Raw genomic sequence first — 18,434 nt, 5'->3', positions numbered from 1 at the left:
GTAGTAACATTACAGTTATGAAGTAGCAACGAAAATAATTTTATGGTTGGGGGTCACCACAACATGAGGAACTGTGTTAAAGGGTCGCGGCATTAGGAAGGTTGAGAACCACTGATTTAAAAGAATAAATATTTTGTGTTCCAGTATAGGGAATGAGAAATAAAAAGACATATAACTCTATTGATGAAACAGGGATTTTTTTTTCAATAGTTATAAGACAAGCCACTTACAAAACCTGCTTACATGAGGAAAAAGCCTCTCCATGTTATAGCTTTCTTTATCAAAGCTTACCATCCTCCCTCAAAACAGACTGCGCTAGTTAATGTCCATAGAATGAAAATTCTATGCAATGTTATTTATTTCTGCTTTGTTTTTAAAAAGGCCAAATTTGAGCCAACATGGCGGCCGAGCACGGCGGGGGCCAGCAACTGTCGCAGGAGATGATGGAGGTTGACAGGCGGGTCGAGTTTGAAGAATCGGGCGATGAAGAAGGGAAGAAGCAGAGCAGCCGTATAGTGGCAGACCTCAGCGAGCACAGCCTGAAGGATGGAGAGGAACGGGGGGAAGAAGAACCAGCAGGACAAGAGCTGCCTGTGGATATGGAAACCATTACCCTGGACAGAGATGCAGAGGACATTGACCTGAATCACTACTGCATTGGAAAAATTGAAGGATTTGAGATTCTGAAGAAAGTAAAGACTCTCTGCCTCCGTCAAAATCTAATTAAGTGCATTGAGAACCTGGAGGAGCTGCACAGCCTCCGAGAACTGGACCTGTATGACAACCAGATCAAGAAGATAGAGAATCTGGACACACTAACAGAGCTGGAGATTCTAGATATTTCTTTTAATCTACTGAGAAACATTGAAGGGGTTGACAAGTTGACAAAACTGAAAAAGCTCTTCTTGGTCAACAATAAAGTCAATAAAATTGAGAACTTGAGCAACTTACGTCAACTGGAGATGCTGGAGCTGGGATCCAACCGCATCCGGGCCATTGAAAATATCGACACGTTAACCAATTTGGACAGTTTGTTTTTGGGGAAAAACAAGATCACTAAACTTCAAAACCTGGATGCACTCTCCAACCTGACAGTCCTCAGTATACAGAGCAACAGGCTGACCAAGATGGAGGGTCTGCAGAGCCTGGTAAACCTGAGGGAGCTGTACCTCAGCCACAACGGCATCGAAGTGATAGAAGGCCTGGAGAACAACAACAAACTCACGATGCTGGACATTGCGGCAAACAGAATTAAAAAGATTGAAAATATCAGCCATCTAACAGAGCTGCTGGAATTCTGGATGAACGACAATCTCCTCGAGAGCTGGAGCGACCTGGACGAGCTGAAGGGAGCCAAGAACCTGGAGACAGTATACTTGGAGGGGAACCCCCTGCAGAAGGACCCACAGTACCGACGGAAGGTGATGTTGGCACTGCCTAGCGTGCGGCAGATCGACGCCACCTTCGTCAGGTTCTGACCCTCCTCGCCCTCACTTGCTCTTTCTCTCCAAAAGAACTTCCTGGCCACGGTTTTTTAATCCACCCGTTGCTCCTGAAATCATCACTATCAACGGTCACAACCCAATGGCAATAAAAAGGCACTGAGTGATCACTGCCGTGTGTACTGCCAGTCACACTCTGGGAGGCATTGCTGTTCCATGCACCACACGGTGTCCCATTGCTCTGTGTCCTCTCTGAGGGAGGTCACTCAAGCATCCGTGTGCTGCTGGGTGGGCATTCAGGGGTCGTCCCAGTGGCCTGAAGCCTATCAGCCCAGAGCTTCTAGTCTTTTAGACCAGTGATGCCAGTGTTTTAAAATGACATTTTAAAACAAAACTGCGTAAAGGATGGCTCAGCCCTCTGTGCTGTGACCCTCAGCTCTCTTAAAGAGCAATGTCGTGTGCAGGCCCCGATCCTCCTGTTCCCCCTGCCCCTGCGGCCCTCTGAGGTCATGTTGCCACTGACAGATGGTAAACCCACCTGAGGCTCCTCAAAGACTTTCTGCAAAGAGCTCGCCTCTGACCACCTGCAACATTGTCTCCCACTCTGACCCCATCATCGTGTTGATTCGTGTTTTATAAAATTTACCTCAACAGCCCCAGGGGTCTGATTCATCCTCGGGGTCTCAGATTTCTCCTCTGCAGAATGAGGACCCACACACAGTCACCACAGGTCCCTCCGCTCCCCACTTCAGAGATGCCCTGTCCAGTATGGGAGCCACGTGCTGCTACTCATGGCTGATTCGGTTCACAGTTAACTTCGTTTAAATAAAGTGGAATTAAAAATTCAAAAAAAAAAAAAAAAAAGGCCAAATTGACTATCAGCACTCGAGATCTTGAAAAAATACTGCATATGTTGATACAATAATTCATTGTTTTTATTGAGCCTCATAATTATATGTTAATATTTTAAGAAATACCTATCTTGTTTTTATCAAATGCATTTATAAAATATCTAAATGTTACAGGAATTAGAAGTAGAACATGAGAGTCTCACCTGCAAAAACTCTCACATGAGCAGCCTGGTGAACATTCCTTTAAACTTTTCTCTCCACATTCTAATGGATATGGATATAATTTTTACCAAAATGGCAACTTACCATACTTCCTCTTTGTGACTTCATTTTTAAAAAATTATATTTCTTATACATCTTTTTCATTTCATGATGTCTAAGCTGTCTCATTTTTTAAATATATATGAGCTTTGCAACCAAGAGCTTCACTGGGTTTGAATTCTAGCGCCACCCTTCGTAATTCTGTGACTTTGGCAAGTTACTTAACTTCTCTGTACTTCACTTTCTAAGCCCATAACATATTGAGCAAGCCTACCTGAACTGGCTGCCTTGTGAATGAGGACTTACTGCTTGGCACTTGGTAAGGTTGCAAACCACGACAGTGTTGCTACATGGATGTTTGCTATCTTATTAGCAATCCCGTGCTGATGGACATTTAGATTGATTACAATTTTTACTCTCACGCATGATGCACTAGTTAGTGAACATGGTTCTAAGTACAGCTATACCAATGTTGTATTTCAAAAGGCCATACTTTGGGAGTACATTTATTTCAAATCAAAGGTGATACACATTTTTTAAACTGATAGATATTGTAGAGTAACATCCCCTAAATTGTAAGCACTTATATTGTAAGAGTGAGTGATGCCCAGCCAGTGTTGCTCAGTGGTTGAGCATTATTATATGAACCAAGAGATCCCAGTTCAATTCCCAGTCAGGGCCCAGGCTGCAGGTTCGATCCCCAGTGGGGGGCACGCTGGAGGCAGCCAATAAATGATTCTCTTTTATCATTGATGTTTCTACCTCTCTCTCCTTCTCCCTTCCTCTCTGAAATCAAGAAAAATACATATCTTTTCAAAAAAGAGTGAGTGAAAGTAAATTTGAAATTACAAAAAATACTGTACGGTGGGGCCTTGACTTACAAGAGTCCCGACTAATGAGGTTTTTGAGATACCAGCTGTCTCTCGGCGGATTTTTTGCATTGAGTTGATAGAGTAATTTGAGTTAATGAGCTCCTTAACGAGCTCCTTAATAAGCTTGGTCTCAGAATGAATTAAACTCGTAAGTCAAGGCCCCACTGTATTAAACTATTTGTGTGTACATAAAAATATCTTTTTTCACAAAGAAGGAGGGGATTATTGTAGCACAACATATAATAAGTAATGCTTGTATTATATTATCCATAAATATCAGAAACCATTTCTTCATCATTCCCACCATTCTCACAGTTCTGCAAGTGTTTGGACCCTCCTCCTCCAGGAACAGCATTCGTAGCATCTTAACTTCAGATAATCAGTTATTACTAATTGAAGAAAATAATATTGCATTAGGCAGCTACTTATAGATATCTACCAATCAGATGTGTAACAAATGTTTATGACAATTAATAAGTCAAGAAATGAAAGAATTATGTCATGTCTACGGATATGGAAATATTATTTCTGAAACCCAACGTGAACACATTGCCTGACAACTCTACCACATCTTCAGAATTGCAATTGTGCTAGGCTACTTTTCTTTAGTTAGCACAGAAGGAGGGTCCAGTGCCTCTAGTGTCTGGTAGTTGGTGGTACATGTGTAGCATGATCAAATTTGCCCTCCAGCAGTGAGCACTGAATGGCAAATATTTCACAGCTTCTGGATATACGTATATGTTTCTCTCTAGTTCTTTGGCATAAAGTTACCTTGAGGCTTTGTCAGGGATGCATCTGATGCAATGAGAGTAACAGGAGCAAGTCGATCTCGATTTATCAAGATAGAGTACAAAAATTTTTTTTTAATAATGATGAGGCTTTATATCACATTAATGGAAAGGTAAAGATCAAGATTTATATAGAAGTGGCTTGTAGGCAAATCTGTTTTTCTCACACATGGCAGCAAATATTGTATCTTTTGCCAAGTTTTATTTGCTTTCCATGCTTGCTGTTGTTAGCATGACCTAAAAATCTCTGCACAATAAAGTTTTTAAATGAAATAAATAAAAAGTTTCAGTATTACAATTGAGAATTTTATTTCATTCTTTCTCCAAATAGTTTACTATGTGACATTGATAATTTTCAAATGCAAATATTTTCTAAAAATGGGAGTTTGAGGCCAAAAACAAAATTAATGAACATTTATATTTTTTAAAAGTTATTAAAAACAATATGTGCTTTATATTTAACATGTTTTAAACGTAGTCAATTTCCTACTTTGTCTTTTAAAACTACAATTTGTCTATAGTACGATAAGCCTAATTTTTTGGAAATAATAGCCAGCATAATTGGCATTAGAGTGGTTTAAAGCATATTATAAAATAGTCTGTCACTAAACACTAAATTGAAATTTTAAAGAAAATGATGGAAATTGCTGTAAGGGAAAGAAGTAGCCTTTTAAATCTAATTTGTTATGCACCGCAGTAGGGTAATGGATGCAATGAAAGGTCTTTTATTGAGTTCCCATGTCCAAAAGGTATTTAGGTAGCAAAGGATGTTAAGCAGACCCCCTGCAATGCCCCTTTAACTGAAGATAGCAGGAAGTAAGGTATATAGGCCTGTGTCCTCCTGATTTTTATTTCCTTGGAGAACAACTTATGCAAAGGACACCTTAGGCTGCTTAGCAGATCACAAAGGGTGCAGTAGACCCCCTCGCAGTCTGTTGAATAGAGTGATCTAAAGGATGGCTGAAACCATACCGGGAGTTCAATCCTTCAGGTGGGTCTTTTCAAATTCCAATAGTGAGGAGTTACTGGAGAATTGGTAAGGATTTCACTAGGTCCCAGCAGGTTTGAGATCAAAAGCTTTGGTTAAATAAAAGCCTGTTGGGAATTCTTAAACCTCTTTGTAATGTAACTTTAAAAAGTTAATACAAAGAACCCTTACCCTGAAGCCTGAAACATCACGAACAAAGAGTATATCAAAACTGATTCCATTAAGGAAAAGTGGACATACAAATTCACTTAATTTAAAGAGCAATCCAGTTATATTACTGTGGGAGAGAATAGAACGTATACCAACCATCGAGCCCATTTAGAAGATATGCTCATTTCCTGTTACATATGCCAGACGTCATTCTTTGTTGTTCAGATATACCCTTTTAAACAATATATATATTCATTTTCTGAAAGGAGAAAGAGTGATGTGCATTTAAAATCACTCCTAAAGAAGATACATTTGAAACAAATTAAAATTAAACTTGATGGGGACCCATCAGTCAGTTGGTTATCTCTTTTTTCATGGTGTCAAACTGTTAACTGCCCATCCTCCTTAAAGTATTAAATCTTCAATTGATATTGATTGGTAGATCATTAATGAGTGCATTAATTAGAATATAATTTTTATAATTAATACAAAATCCATTTCTTGGCAAGTCACACCCTTTTATTAACCAAACTCATCAGTTAATATTTTTAATGGAAATATTTTGCTCAACAACCATCCACACAAGAAAACCCTTTATTTGATTTTAATGTCTGGATTTTGCAATTTGTTTTGAATCTTTTGAAGCATTATCGTGTACTCAAAGTCTCTCACATTTTCACATCAGGCATGTGGAATGGGTTGGATAAGCACCGCTTTCCTTTTTGTTTTTAATGAATAGGGATACGGAGGCACACGTGGTAGGGCAAATACGTTCTCTTGATTGCACAGTCATCTAGGGAAAGTTTTCACTGGAACCTAGAGTCCCTAATTTCAAGCCCAGAGATTTTTCAAACGAGCAATGGCTAACAAATTTCAAAATGGCAAACACTGCTGGACTCATCCCCAAGAACTCTTTCCCACGTGTGATCATTACCGACAGTGAATGACCTGAAATTCTCATATTGGTAGATAGAGAAACTTGGTCCTTCTCCCCACATTCAAGTTTCCAACTCCATTTTCTCATCTCTTCTTCATTGTGTCTTGCTTTACCCTTGTTCTTTCACCTCATCCTTCTCTGTGTCTGTCATCTGATTATGATAGGAAAACAACTGAGTCCATATCTTCAGATAACATGTGAAAGCTTTGGAGAAAGAGCAAGTACTCCTTGAATGAAGCATCCCAATGAGTTCCCCCCAAGCACCAGCAGTCCCTTTAAAAAGATGAATAAAGAGCTCAACTGTCTGCTTCTAGTGAAAGCAAAAAGAAGCCGCATGTTTTCACTGCTTCCTCACAGTTTCCTCTGAAATAGCTGAGCCAGCCCCTTACCCAGCCCAGGTGTGCCATCAAACGTCCATCCGCCTTAAGCTATTCAATGAGCTCCCTTGGAAGGCTGTTCATCCTGATGGAATTATGTTGACTCAGGTAGGTGCTCTACCACACAGTTCGCCCTTTGCAATAAATAGAAAACTTCAAATCAGTGATGAAGGGCGAGCATGGTTACTAAATCTTTGATTTCCAAATATGTATGTATGAATAGGCATTATGTGAGCATATTCACATATATATTCCATGTGGATTACATATATGTATGATCATACAAATAACCAAACTCATAACCTAACAGGAGTTATTAGAATATAGACATTCTACTCAAACACTGAATCTCTGTACCTAATGGCAACTATGTGAGCTAGCTTACCTTGGGTACGCTGTATTCTTTATCATAGACGCATAAGACCTTCCCCTGTCTGAAGTTGTTGCTTACTTGTTTAGTGTGCTTTGAATTTTTAAATCCATACAAATGTCCCACTGCTTGTTCTATCATTTGAACTCAAGTCTTAATCCCAAAAGTTCAAAAACTACTACTCTAATGATGAATTAAGTGAATGTAGAGATAGTAGAGATGTTTTTGAACACTTGGCACACCATCTGCAAGGTTGTGGGCCCTAAAAAATTATTTTAAAAGTATGTGTTATAAAATCAGTCTCAAAACTTTTATCATTTTGTAGTGAATGAAATACCTGCAAAGATGAATTGTTCCACAATTTTAAATTGATCACTCCCTCCTTTGTGACTCCACCTTATCTTACATCTACTCTAACTGAGCATTTACAAACTTCATTTCATGTGAAATTTGCATGTCTTTTTCATTAGAATTAAAGGCTATCTCTTTTAACAGCATTTTTTCAGTGACTACCACAGGACACATGATAGGTGCTTAACTGAGCTAATGAATAAAAAAAGATGAGCAATTGGAGGTCAAATGAAACATGATTATGTGTTGAATTTTTTTTCAGTGTTCAAAAGAGTGAAAGCAAAAACTAGTATCTAGAATTTTTTTCAGTGAAAGTAGCTGCCTTTTCTGACCAATAAAGAATACGTGGTCACTGGAAGACATTCAAGTACCTCATAAAAGTTCCTTTATTAGAGAAAACCAGTTTGAAATGATTTGGTGCTCTCAGTTGTTCATACCTGCAGCATGTAAGGTTGGCATTTTTAAAAAAGTTTTGTTCAATGACTAGCTTAAAAAATTTAAAAATTATTTCTGATAAACCTTTCCATGATATGAGTGTTTCTCTTTAATTTGCTATGGTAGCTCTATTCTGTGTATTTCCTAATGTGTTTAACTCTACTGACAGATATTTACGTTGCATTACATTTTAGTCTTATAATCAGTGCTTCAATAAACAGCTTTTAACATCTTTGCAAGTTCAGATTTATTTTCTTGGCATATACTTCTAGACATAAAATGGACTTAAAATGTTGAAGTATTCTGCCCTTGATGGTTTAGCTTAGTGGATAGAGTGTTGCCTGTGGACCGAAGGGTCCCCAGTTCAATTCTTGTTGGGGGTACATGCCCGGGTTGTGAGCTCATTCCCCAGTGTGGGGCATGCAGGATGTAGCTGGTTGGTGATTCTCTCTCATCATTGATGTTTCTATCTCTCTCCCTCTTCCTTCCTCTCTGAAATCAATAAATTTTTTAAAAAAAAACATTAAAATATGTTGAAGTATTCTATTAAATTACTCTCAAAAAATGTTTTGCCAAGTTATACTCTCACCAACTGTGCATAACCCATTTCCCCTATAACCCAGCCTGGATATTATTCATTTAAAAAAACTTTGTTAATCTAATAAGGAAAAAAGTCTCATTTTTTCCCATTGTTCTTTTAAATCCTAGACTACTTAGGGACCTTTTAAATCAATCAGTTCTTGATAAATCACATATGGCCCACCCATGAAACATGTTCTGTACCAAATTGACTTCCCTCTCCTACCCAACTGGATTGTCCCTTTGCACATGGTACACACTGATTTTACCTATGATTTAATATACTTTATCAAGGTGTAGATAATTGAATAATTAATAAAATAATTTACAAAATATATACTGTTGTTGGACCCATTCTTCAAATCCTGACAGCTACTAATAGTAAAACAATTTACATTTAATTTTTTTAAAGGCTCTCATGGGATCTTTAAAAATTTCACCACAAAGCCTAGAACTCAACAAGCTGTTGACATGATGGGGCCATGTGAAAAGAGTCTGTGAAACAAGGCAGATGTGTCTTAAAATATGGCATTGGTGGCCTGAATAAAAACCATTTTATATTTCCATAGTCCCAGTAAGTGTATGTGCCAAACCTTGCCTTAGAAAAATAAATAGCACCTTTACACTTTAAACCTTTACAATCTTATCCCAAAGAATAAACACTGGTCAATATCTTTTGCCCTATGAATTATAGTGGGAGCTTTGCTGGAAGGTCCTAGAGACTTCACATATTTCTTTGTGGACTTGGGCAGCACTTCCACGCAGCCTGCCAATGAATATAAGAGCTTCTATATTTTGAAGGCAAAAGTATGAAGACCTACAACTCAACTGCACTATTTTACTACTCACTACAAAAGGAACATACCAAGTATGTTCACTAAGAGATAGTAATAGTGCTGTCCATTGCCATGTAGCAAATAAACCCAAAGTTAGTGACTTCCAACCATGGCCACCTTCTGTGGGCTTGGAATCTGGGCACCGCCTCGCAGGATCCCCTGATTCAGGGTCTCTCCAAAGGCTGAAATCTAGATGTCACCTGGTGCCACAGTTACATGAAGGTTCACCTGAGACAGGATCAGCTTCCAAGCTCACAGTAGTTGGCTGGATTCAGTTCCTTATGGGTTTATTGGAATGAGAGCCAGTTCCTTGCTGGCTGTTGGCCAGAAGCTGCCTCAGTTCCTTGCCACGTTGGGCTCTCCAACATGGAAGCTTGGTTCATCTAAGCCAGCAAGAGAGAGACTGCCTGCAAGACCGACGTCATAGTCTTTTGTAACCTAATCATGAAAGTGACATCTAATAACTTTGGCCATATTCTTATTCATTTTAAGCAAGTCACTAGGTTCAGCCCATACGTGAAGGGAGAAGATTATACAAGTTTATGAATGCTGGGAGGCAGATGTTATTGGAAACTACCTTAGAAATTGTCAACTACAGCAGGTGATTACTGAGTTGCTGACGGACTTTAAGTTCGCTGGGGGAAAATGGAAAGGAAAATGCCAGGAGACGTAAGGACAGAGGAATTCCTCAGGAAAAGACTCATACTACCCTAAAAATATATACACTGTCAGCAAACAAAATTAAATCTGGAGGTATTAGTTACCTTGAGAAAGTATATTAAATCTTAGGTAAAATCAGTGTATACCATGTTAAAGCAGTAGTCTCTCAAGTTATGTGTACATTGGGAAAAATTGAAATAATAAGTATGACAGGGTGACCATCACAAAACCTAAAACAAAGAAATAACTGATAACAGAGAAACACCTAAAACAAAGAAATAATTGATAACAGAGAAACACACCTCAACCAAGATGAAAAATATTCCAAACTTAGTGAAAAAAATCATAATTCTAACGCCTCAAAATGTTTTATCTAACAATTAACAATCATAAATTGAAATTACTGACATTCAAAAGACTCCAAATCTGTATTTATCAATCGAAACATATCCACATGCCACTGTTTGTCATTTGTTGAGCTTGAATTCTGAGTTTGGTTTGTCAAGAACATAGACCTAGTGATAATTTAGTGTTTATCTTTACTTTGCACCAACCCCTCACTTTGATAAGATAGTTGGTTCAGAATCTATAATAATAAAAGTGTAATATGCTAATTAGACTGGACAGCTGAACGACCTTCAGGACATCCTGATGAACATCTTTCAGGACCACCTTCCAGACGAAGTCGCTGCCGTGGCGAGCAGAGGACCAAAGCAGAGGTGGTTAGGGGCAATCAGGCAGGCAGGTAAGCAGTTAGAGGTGATCAGGCAGGCTTGCAGAATGGTTAGGGGCAATCAGGCAGGCAGGCAGGGGAGCAGTTAGGAGCCAGCAGTCCCAGATTGCGAGAGGGATGTCTCCCAAGGGGTCCAGGATTACGAGAGGGTGCAGGCTGGGCTGATTCCCCCACCCCTGCCATGCATGAATTTCATGCATCAGGCCTCTAGTAGGGGTATATTTGTGGACCATAAACAAAATAGAGAAAATATAGCTCCATATAGGGTGGAGTGGGGAAGGGGATTCATATACATTATAGTATTTTTATTAGCATGGTTACTCCAGTAAGTTGAGCTCATTAGCTGAATATATGCACGTATGGGTTATATGCATGTTTCTATGATGAGAAAAATGAACTGAGATATAGCAGATAAGTTATCTTAACAGGTTTTGCTTTGTGTTAGTGCAAAAACTTACTAATTGATGCAAGTGTTGCAATCGTTTTTATGACATTGCCAAAAAGTGGCACTTTAAGGGTTATACCATATGCTGATTGACAGCAGCCATAATTCCATACAATGAGACTGTATCATATTGTTTGAAGTGAAGTGACATTCATCTCTTGAAACTGATCAAACATATGATTGCATCAAACAGTATTACAATATAATCATGCTGTCTGCGGGGACTGCCAAGGTTGATCATCATGCTGTACCCTGTTTCCTTGGACTTCTCACACAGCAGTTGTAACACACCACTGCATCCACGTTTTCCTTTAAGACCTGCAGAATCTAAGATGAAGAAAAAGCTGCATAACATTGTGGGTGGGTTATGCTGTGTGAGTATACATTTGTAGACTGCTTTAGAATTACAAATTTGCTCCCATGAAGATCTTCCTAAGTATACAATATAAACCTATCATGGCCAAGATAAAAAGAGAAGATTCCAAACAGAGCAGAAAGGAATGCTCTTTATTTTCTTCAGTAAACAAGCAAACTTGGGAGAAATGTCTTTTTTAAAACACTTTTCAGTGTCCTAGGCTCTGAATGATATTTCTTTTCTAATGTACTGTTTTGCAAACCCACTTGCTGTATCCACTGATCTTGGGCTATTTCAGCTGCAGATGAAAATCATATAAGGACTGATTCCTTTCCCAGTAGTAGCTGCTAATGATCTTGGAAAGCAGTGGGAGGTGGGCATGAATGAATAGGATGATTTGGCTGTTTTCTTGGTGGCATGAAATGCTAAAACCTACTTTTAGATTAATGTAATTTAGGAATTGCCCCTTTATTATTCATTCATGCATCTTCCTTCCTTCCTTCCTTCCTTCCTTCCTTCCTTCCTTCCTTCCTTCCTTCCTTCCTTCCTTCCTTCCTTCTATTCATCCATCCATCTGTCCATTCATCTAATAACTTGTAAAAGAGCCATTGGGATACTTTTGGGAGTATGCTCAGAATAGTTTACAAAGAAACAGGGTGCTAGGATGAGAGCCATCTATTCATGCTGACATTCACTGAGAGATGTATCACCAATTTTTGGTTCTCTGGTGTTAATCCACGCAAGTGTCCAAGATGTCACCATCCTATATGAACTTTATTCACCTGCCTAACCTTACCCTAACCCTGTTTCTTAGGCTAAATGTCCTCAGCATTTTGGGCCTATAGAATCCATGTGGCCCTTTCACGGACTCATTGGAATGTCAGAAACACAGAGGCTCTTTTTGATAGGTTACCTGAACATCCACACAGCCATCTCTCTCCTACTGCTCCCATGCTATGTTGGGCACAGAGGAATCTTTGAGGCTTCAGGCCTCCTTGGATTCCCCCAAAATATGAGACCAGATAGCTTTCTGCTTCTAGATTCTACTAACCATGGGCATTACTCCCAACTCAGATGAAAGAGGGTCAGGGCCAAAGTGTTTTTACAGAGACACCACCAATATTTAAGCTCTATGCCATGTTCTCCTTTCCTCCTTTCTTTAGCCTATGTGGTCTTCATTTAATGTTGTCTTTTTCCCACCAAATCTTTTGTTTGTAATATTAATATCATGCTTTGAGATCTTTAAGGCCTTCATGTTTGATATAAAAATTCCCAAGGTTCCTCTCTCTTTCTGCAAGAGCATCCATTGCCTAAGCACATAAGGAAGTCCTAACTGCTGCCCAATTGGGGAGAAGGGTCCCTATGTATTATCTTCTCTTTCTTCTAGTTCGTTCATTTTGTTGTCTGGCCTTTTGCTTTCCTCTTCTTACTATTTTTTTAGAGTTTAGTTCATTGGACTTTTTTCTCTTCTAGATTATTGAATAAAATAGTTAACTCACCAATTTTTACCTTGTTAAAAAATTACAAATTGTAAAGTCTATATATTTACCTCTAGGTGCTACTTAACACATTTTTTTTTATTTTGCTATTGGTTGTTCTTTTTTAAAGTTTAAAACAATAAAAAAATTACCAGAAAAAGCTAGACATACAATACAAATAACTTTTTTCCTGCCTTTTATAAATTACTACTTGTTCATTAACCCCAAATACTTTAATGTGCATTTTCTATAAATAAGAATATCCTACTACTTAACTGCAACACAACCAATAAAATCCTATATAATAAAAGGGTAATATGAAAATCGACCAAATGGCAGAATGTCTGGTCACTATGACACACACTGACCACCAGGGGGCAGACGCTCAACACAGGAGCTGCCCCCTGGTGGTCAGCGCACTCCCACAGGGCTCATGGCTAGTGAGCGCAGCAGCGGTGGTGGGAGCCTCTCCAGCCTCCGTGGCAGCGCTCAGGATGTCTGACTGACGGCTTAGGACCACTCCCTGTGAGGAGTGGTCCTAAGCCGTCCGTGGGACATCCTCTGAGAGCTCTCGGACTGCGAGAGGGTGCAAGCGGGGCTGAGGGGCCCCCCGAGTGTATGAATCTCGTGCACCAGGCCTCAAGTCAGGAAATAAACTGATAAACTCTTGCCCTTTATTCTATAGGCCATAGTTGTTTCACCAATTCATTCAGCAATATATATATATATATATATATATATATATATTTTTTTTTTTTTGTAAAAAAGGATCCACTTCAGAATCACACACTGCATACAGTTCTGAGTCTCTAGTCTCCTTGAGCCTGAAATATTTTTCAGCCCATCCTAGATTTTCATGACTGATATTTTTGAAGATGAGTCTGGTTGTTTTATAGAATTTCCCTCAGTTTAAGTCTTGCTAATATTTCCTCATGATTGGATTCAGATTCTAATGTCATAGAAGTGATGCTGTGTTTTTCTCAAAGCATCATATCAGGTTATGCATAGTTTTAATAACTGATGTTCACTTTGACCACTTGATGAAAGTGATGTGTTCCAGGATTTTCCTCCATACATTTTCCTCCTTCTGTGGGGACACACTTTGAAGCCAGGTAAATATTCTATTCCTCATCAAACTTAAAATTCATTCATTCACTTATATTGGTATGGTCTCACAGTTCCTTATTTTACTTAATATTATAAGTTCTATGAGTTACTGCTATCAGTATTAATTTTGGTACCCAAATTTAGACTAATGTGGCCAGTAGAAGCCCATTTAAAATGGCTTCTAGGTTCTTTTGATATGTTCCCAGCATTTAAAACAAAGACAAAAACACTTCCTTGGTTTTCTGGTACAAGTTCCAGACTTTTCTTTAACTTTTCCTCTCCTCAATATCACAATTAGCCATTTCTCTAAGAATTCCTATTTCTTTTTCTGGAAAATGGTATTTAGAAGCCCAGACCTGTATATTCTATGGTATATATTCATTGTTATTGGAGTGTTGCTCTTTCTAGGTCCCATCCAAAGAGAGGGCTGGGAAGTATTTGTGTGTACACTCCACATATTTACATCTAAATTCATTTCTATGTCTGTCAACATATATTGACAATCATGAGTTCATGCTAATACCTTCAAGTCACATGTCCATTCTAGTTTTTGCCCTTTTCATATATATAACTTTTCAAAAAATGAATTTATAGAATCATAACCTTTGTCCACTATTAAATTTAATAGTGAGAAGACTAGCCTCCATAATTCTTCAGTTATTTATTTATGCAGTTAACCTCATTTTGTGCAACTAATCTGCAATCCATGTAAATGGATTCTTAGGTATTGCCCTATGTTGTGTGGGTACCTTCTGACCCTGTTCAGGCTGATTCCTCCTGCTAGCTTGCCTTCATCCTTGCGTGGATGCTCTCCTCATCCTCTATGGATCCTGATATCCTCCTCTGGCACTGCAGATCCTCCGACCTTGCTCTGTATCAGCTATTGGTTTAGGACTAAATTATTGAGCAAGGGGAAATAGTGTCACTCAAATTTTGCCTAGTAATGCTTTTTTTATTGCTTTTTTATTTTATTTTTTTAATTTATTTTATTCTTAAGAGTACTACAGATGTCCCCATTTCCCGCCCCCCCCCCCCCGCCCCTTGGCACCCTCCACCTATCATTATCCTTCAAAGTTTCAGCTCATGAATAAGTTTATGTGTATTTTGTGTTTTCAAATATATTAAGGAATTTTGTTGCTGATTTCTAATTTAATGACACTGTATTCAGCTCTATTTTTTAATTTTTTAGTTAATCAGATTCAGATCAATTCTGGTATTTGTTGATATTTTCTATGAGGCCTGATTAATAGTCAAATTTGGTGAATGATTCAAGTTTGCTGGAATATATTTCATATTCTCAAACTGTTGGGTTCAGAATTTCATATATATATCAAACATATCAATCTTGTAATTTGTGTTGCTCAAATCTTCTATATCTTTATTAAGATTTTTTTTGCCTGCTTGGTTTACCAATTATTGAGACAAGATTGTTAAAAAATTTTTCACTATGATTTTAGTCCACTTTTTTTTCTAAAATTTGGTCAATATCTGCTTCATATATCTTGCATGTTTGTTATTTGGTGCATAGAAGTTCAGAATTGTTATATCTTCCAGCTGATGTATTCTTTTTATCAATATGTATTAACCATAATTATTCCTAACAATGTCTTAATAATGGTTTTTGCCTTAAAGTCTATTTTTCTAATATTAATTTAGCAGCATTAGCTTTTTATTCCAATTAGTTAGCTGGTATTTGCTTTCTCTTTATTTTCCTAGAACTTTACTTCTAAACTTTTTATGGTCTTAAGGTTTGGATGTATTTATAGTAGAAATTATTTATGTAAATTTTAAAATTCAAGCTTTTAATATTTCTTTTAGCTGGCTACTTAAGATTGCTTATATTTATTGTAATGTCTTATATATTTGGACTTATTTACACCATTATATTTTGTGCTTCTTTTTACCATCACTCTGTTTTCCTCTTTTCTTGCTCTTTTTGGGGGTCATTCAAGTTTGTTGGTTCTTTAAAATTTCTTCTTGTTTGAAATAATATATTTTATTTCTGTTCTTTTACTCTGACTCTGTAAGGCCTTATCTTAATGAATATGTTTAGCCTCTTAAAAAAAGACAAGAATATACTTATACTTTAAATCTGATTATTCTCCATTTGTCCTGTATGTTGTTGTTTCTCACTGTTTTATATCCACTTTTCTTTTTTAAATATAGATAATTTATTTGTTTCTAAATTTCATATGACACATTCAAACACACACCAAAAATGAAGAGTCATGGAATCATAACCTCTGTCTACTATTAACTTAAGAAATAAAACAACCCTGGGTAGCCTTCCCCCTCCCCCTCCTCCTCAGAAATAACTTCTGTAAAATCAAGAAATGTTCCATCTTGAGCTTATGGTCCAAAATGGTTGTTTTTATTATTTCATTCAAAGAGTGCTTATTTAGATTTATCTACAATTTGCCATTTTGCTTTGTCACTACTAATTCTTATGTATTACCCTTGTCTGGGTTTGGTTTCTTTGTATGAAGAACATTCTGACTTGGTTCTTTCAACAAAGGTCTGTGAATCTTAAGCTTCCTTATTCTTTATTTGGAAAGAAGTACTTGCATTTGACCCCATTTTTGAATGACATAGGTATATAGTATGAAATATAATGGATATAGAATTGTTGATTGACATCTACTTTCTCTCAACATTTTGCAGATATTATTTTTTGTGCCTATTATATTGCAATTGAAGTCTGCTGTCAATCTCATTAGTATTCCATTGCAGATAATCTGCTTCAATAGGTATTTTTTCTCCCATTCTTTCTACTGAATCTTAATAAAATTCCCATTGTAAGTGACTTTTTCATTTTAACCTTTCTTTGTGGATATATTTGTGCGTGCACATAAATTATATGTACATATTGCAACTTCTTTATAACCTCAGATCTATTTTTCAGTTCATGAATTTCCTTCAAGCTGTATCTAACATGCCCTTAAAACCACTGATTTTATTTTACTTAAAGGGCCATGTTTTCTATTTCTAGAATTTCTAATTGGTTCTTTTTCAAATCTATCTGTACCTTGTTTTTAACATTTTTTTCCTTTTGTAATGTTTTTAAAATTTTATTTTTTAATATATTTTATTGATTTTTTTACAGAGAGGAATAGAGAGTTAGAAACATCAAGGAAAGAGAAACATTGATTAGCTGCCTCCTGCACACTCCCTACTGGGTACGTGCCCGCAACCAAAGTACATGCCCTTGACCGGAATCCAACCTGGGACCCTTAAGTCCCAAGGCCAGTGCTCTATCCGCTGAGCCAAACTGGTTAGGGCTGTTCTTAACATTTTAAATCTACCTATTTTATTATTTCTCTCTGATATTTCTATTATCTAAATTTTCTTGGGAGTATTAATTTTTCTACTTTTACTCTTTCCTAATTCTCTTAAGGTTAGATTGTGACCTTGTATGTTTTGTAATTTTGAATGGTGAGCTTATCTTTGGTAGGTTTCATTTGAAGGCACTAGTTGCACTCTCAATTTCATTAACTCAGACATTCCCCCTCCCCGAATAACTTACTCTCTTGGAAATTAATATTTTTTTTTTATAAAATCAACAAGTAATTTTTGACAGATACTTGACATCTGAATGATTAGCCTTTGCAATATATGAACTTTTCTAACTTGGAAATGCCACAATCTGTTTATAATCTCAATTGTACTGTCTAGTACAGTGATGGCGAACCTATGACACACGTGTCAGAGGTGACACGCGAACTCATTTTTTTGGTTGATTTTTCTTTGTTAAATGGCATTTAAATATATAAAATAAATATCAAAAATATAAGTCTTTGTTTTACTATGGTTGCAAATATCAAAACATTTATATATGTGACACGGCACCAGAGTTAAGTTAGGGTTTTTCAAAATGCTGACACGCCGAGCTCAAAAGGTTTGCCATCACTGGTCTAGTAGGTGGCAGGCAATTCTTCTGAGCATGTCTTAACAAAAGGAAACAGGGATTTATCTCTTCGTGGGTGTCTTTTATATCTTAGGGGGTCTGCAAAGGACTTGAGTGTTTCTAGATGACATTTAAGTGCATGTCCATCATTTCTCCAGTGTTGAGTATTTGCTTCACTTACTGTAACTTAGTCTTGTGACTCTATTTCCATGTTGTTTTGTACATCCAAGAACTTTTCAAAGCTACCGTGAAGTGTAACCCTTTGAAAGCGATTTGAAAAGACAGTTATATATTTAAATATCAGTTAATTCAACCCTGTGTGATGATAACAGTGTATATATCCCAACTAAGGAGACAGTTGTTCATCTAGAGGTACAATGTCAAATATATCACATTTGATTCCTTTGCCTAATAGCTGGAAACTTTCTTTTAACATGGATTGAAGGATCCATCCAAATAACACCAGAGTAGTCATCTGAAGTTATGTCTTGCTCAGTTTCCCTAAGTCCCCTGTC

The 18,434-nt window shown here is 37.4% G+C and overlaps 1 protein-coding gene across 1 annotated transcript; it reads left to right on the top strand.

The window, feature by feature from the left end:
- Positions 1-397: 397 nt before the first annotated feature.
- Positions 398-2,095, top strand: LOC118661968 (protein phosphatase 1 regulatory subunit 7-like). The gene has a single exon (XM_036320523.1). It carries the CDS (start codon positions 399-401, stop codon positions 1,476-1,478), a length of 1,080 nt encoding a protein of 359 aa, XP_036176416.1. The 5' UTR covers position 398; the 3' UTR covers positions 1,479-2,095.
- Positions 2,096-18,434: the final 16,339 nt, after the last annotated feature.

The sequence above is a fragment of the Myotis myotis genome, unplaced genomic scaffold (assembly GCF_014108235.1).
Source record: "Myotis myotis isolate mMyoMyo1 unplaced genomic scaffold, mMyoMyo1.p scaffold_m19_p_8, whole genome shotgun sequence".
In the NCBI taxonomy this organism is placed as follows: domain Eukaryota; kingdom Metazoa; phylum Chordata; class Mammalia; order Chiroptera; family Vespertilionidae; genus Myotis; species Myotis myotis.
This window is presented reverse-complemented; position numbering and strand designations above follow the sequence as displayed.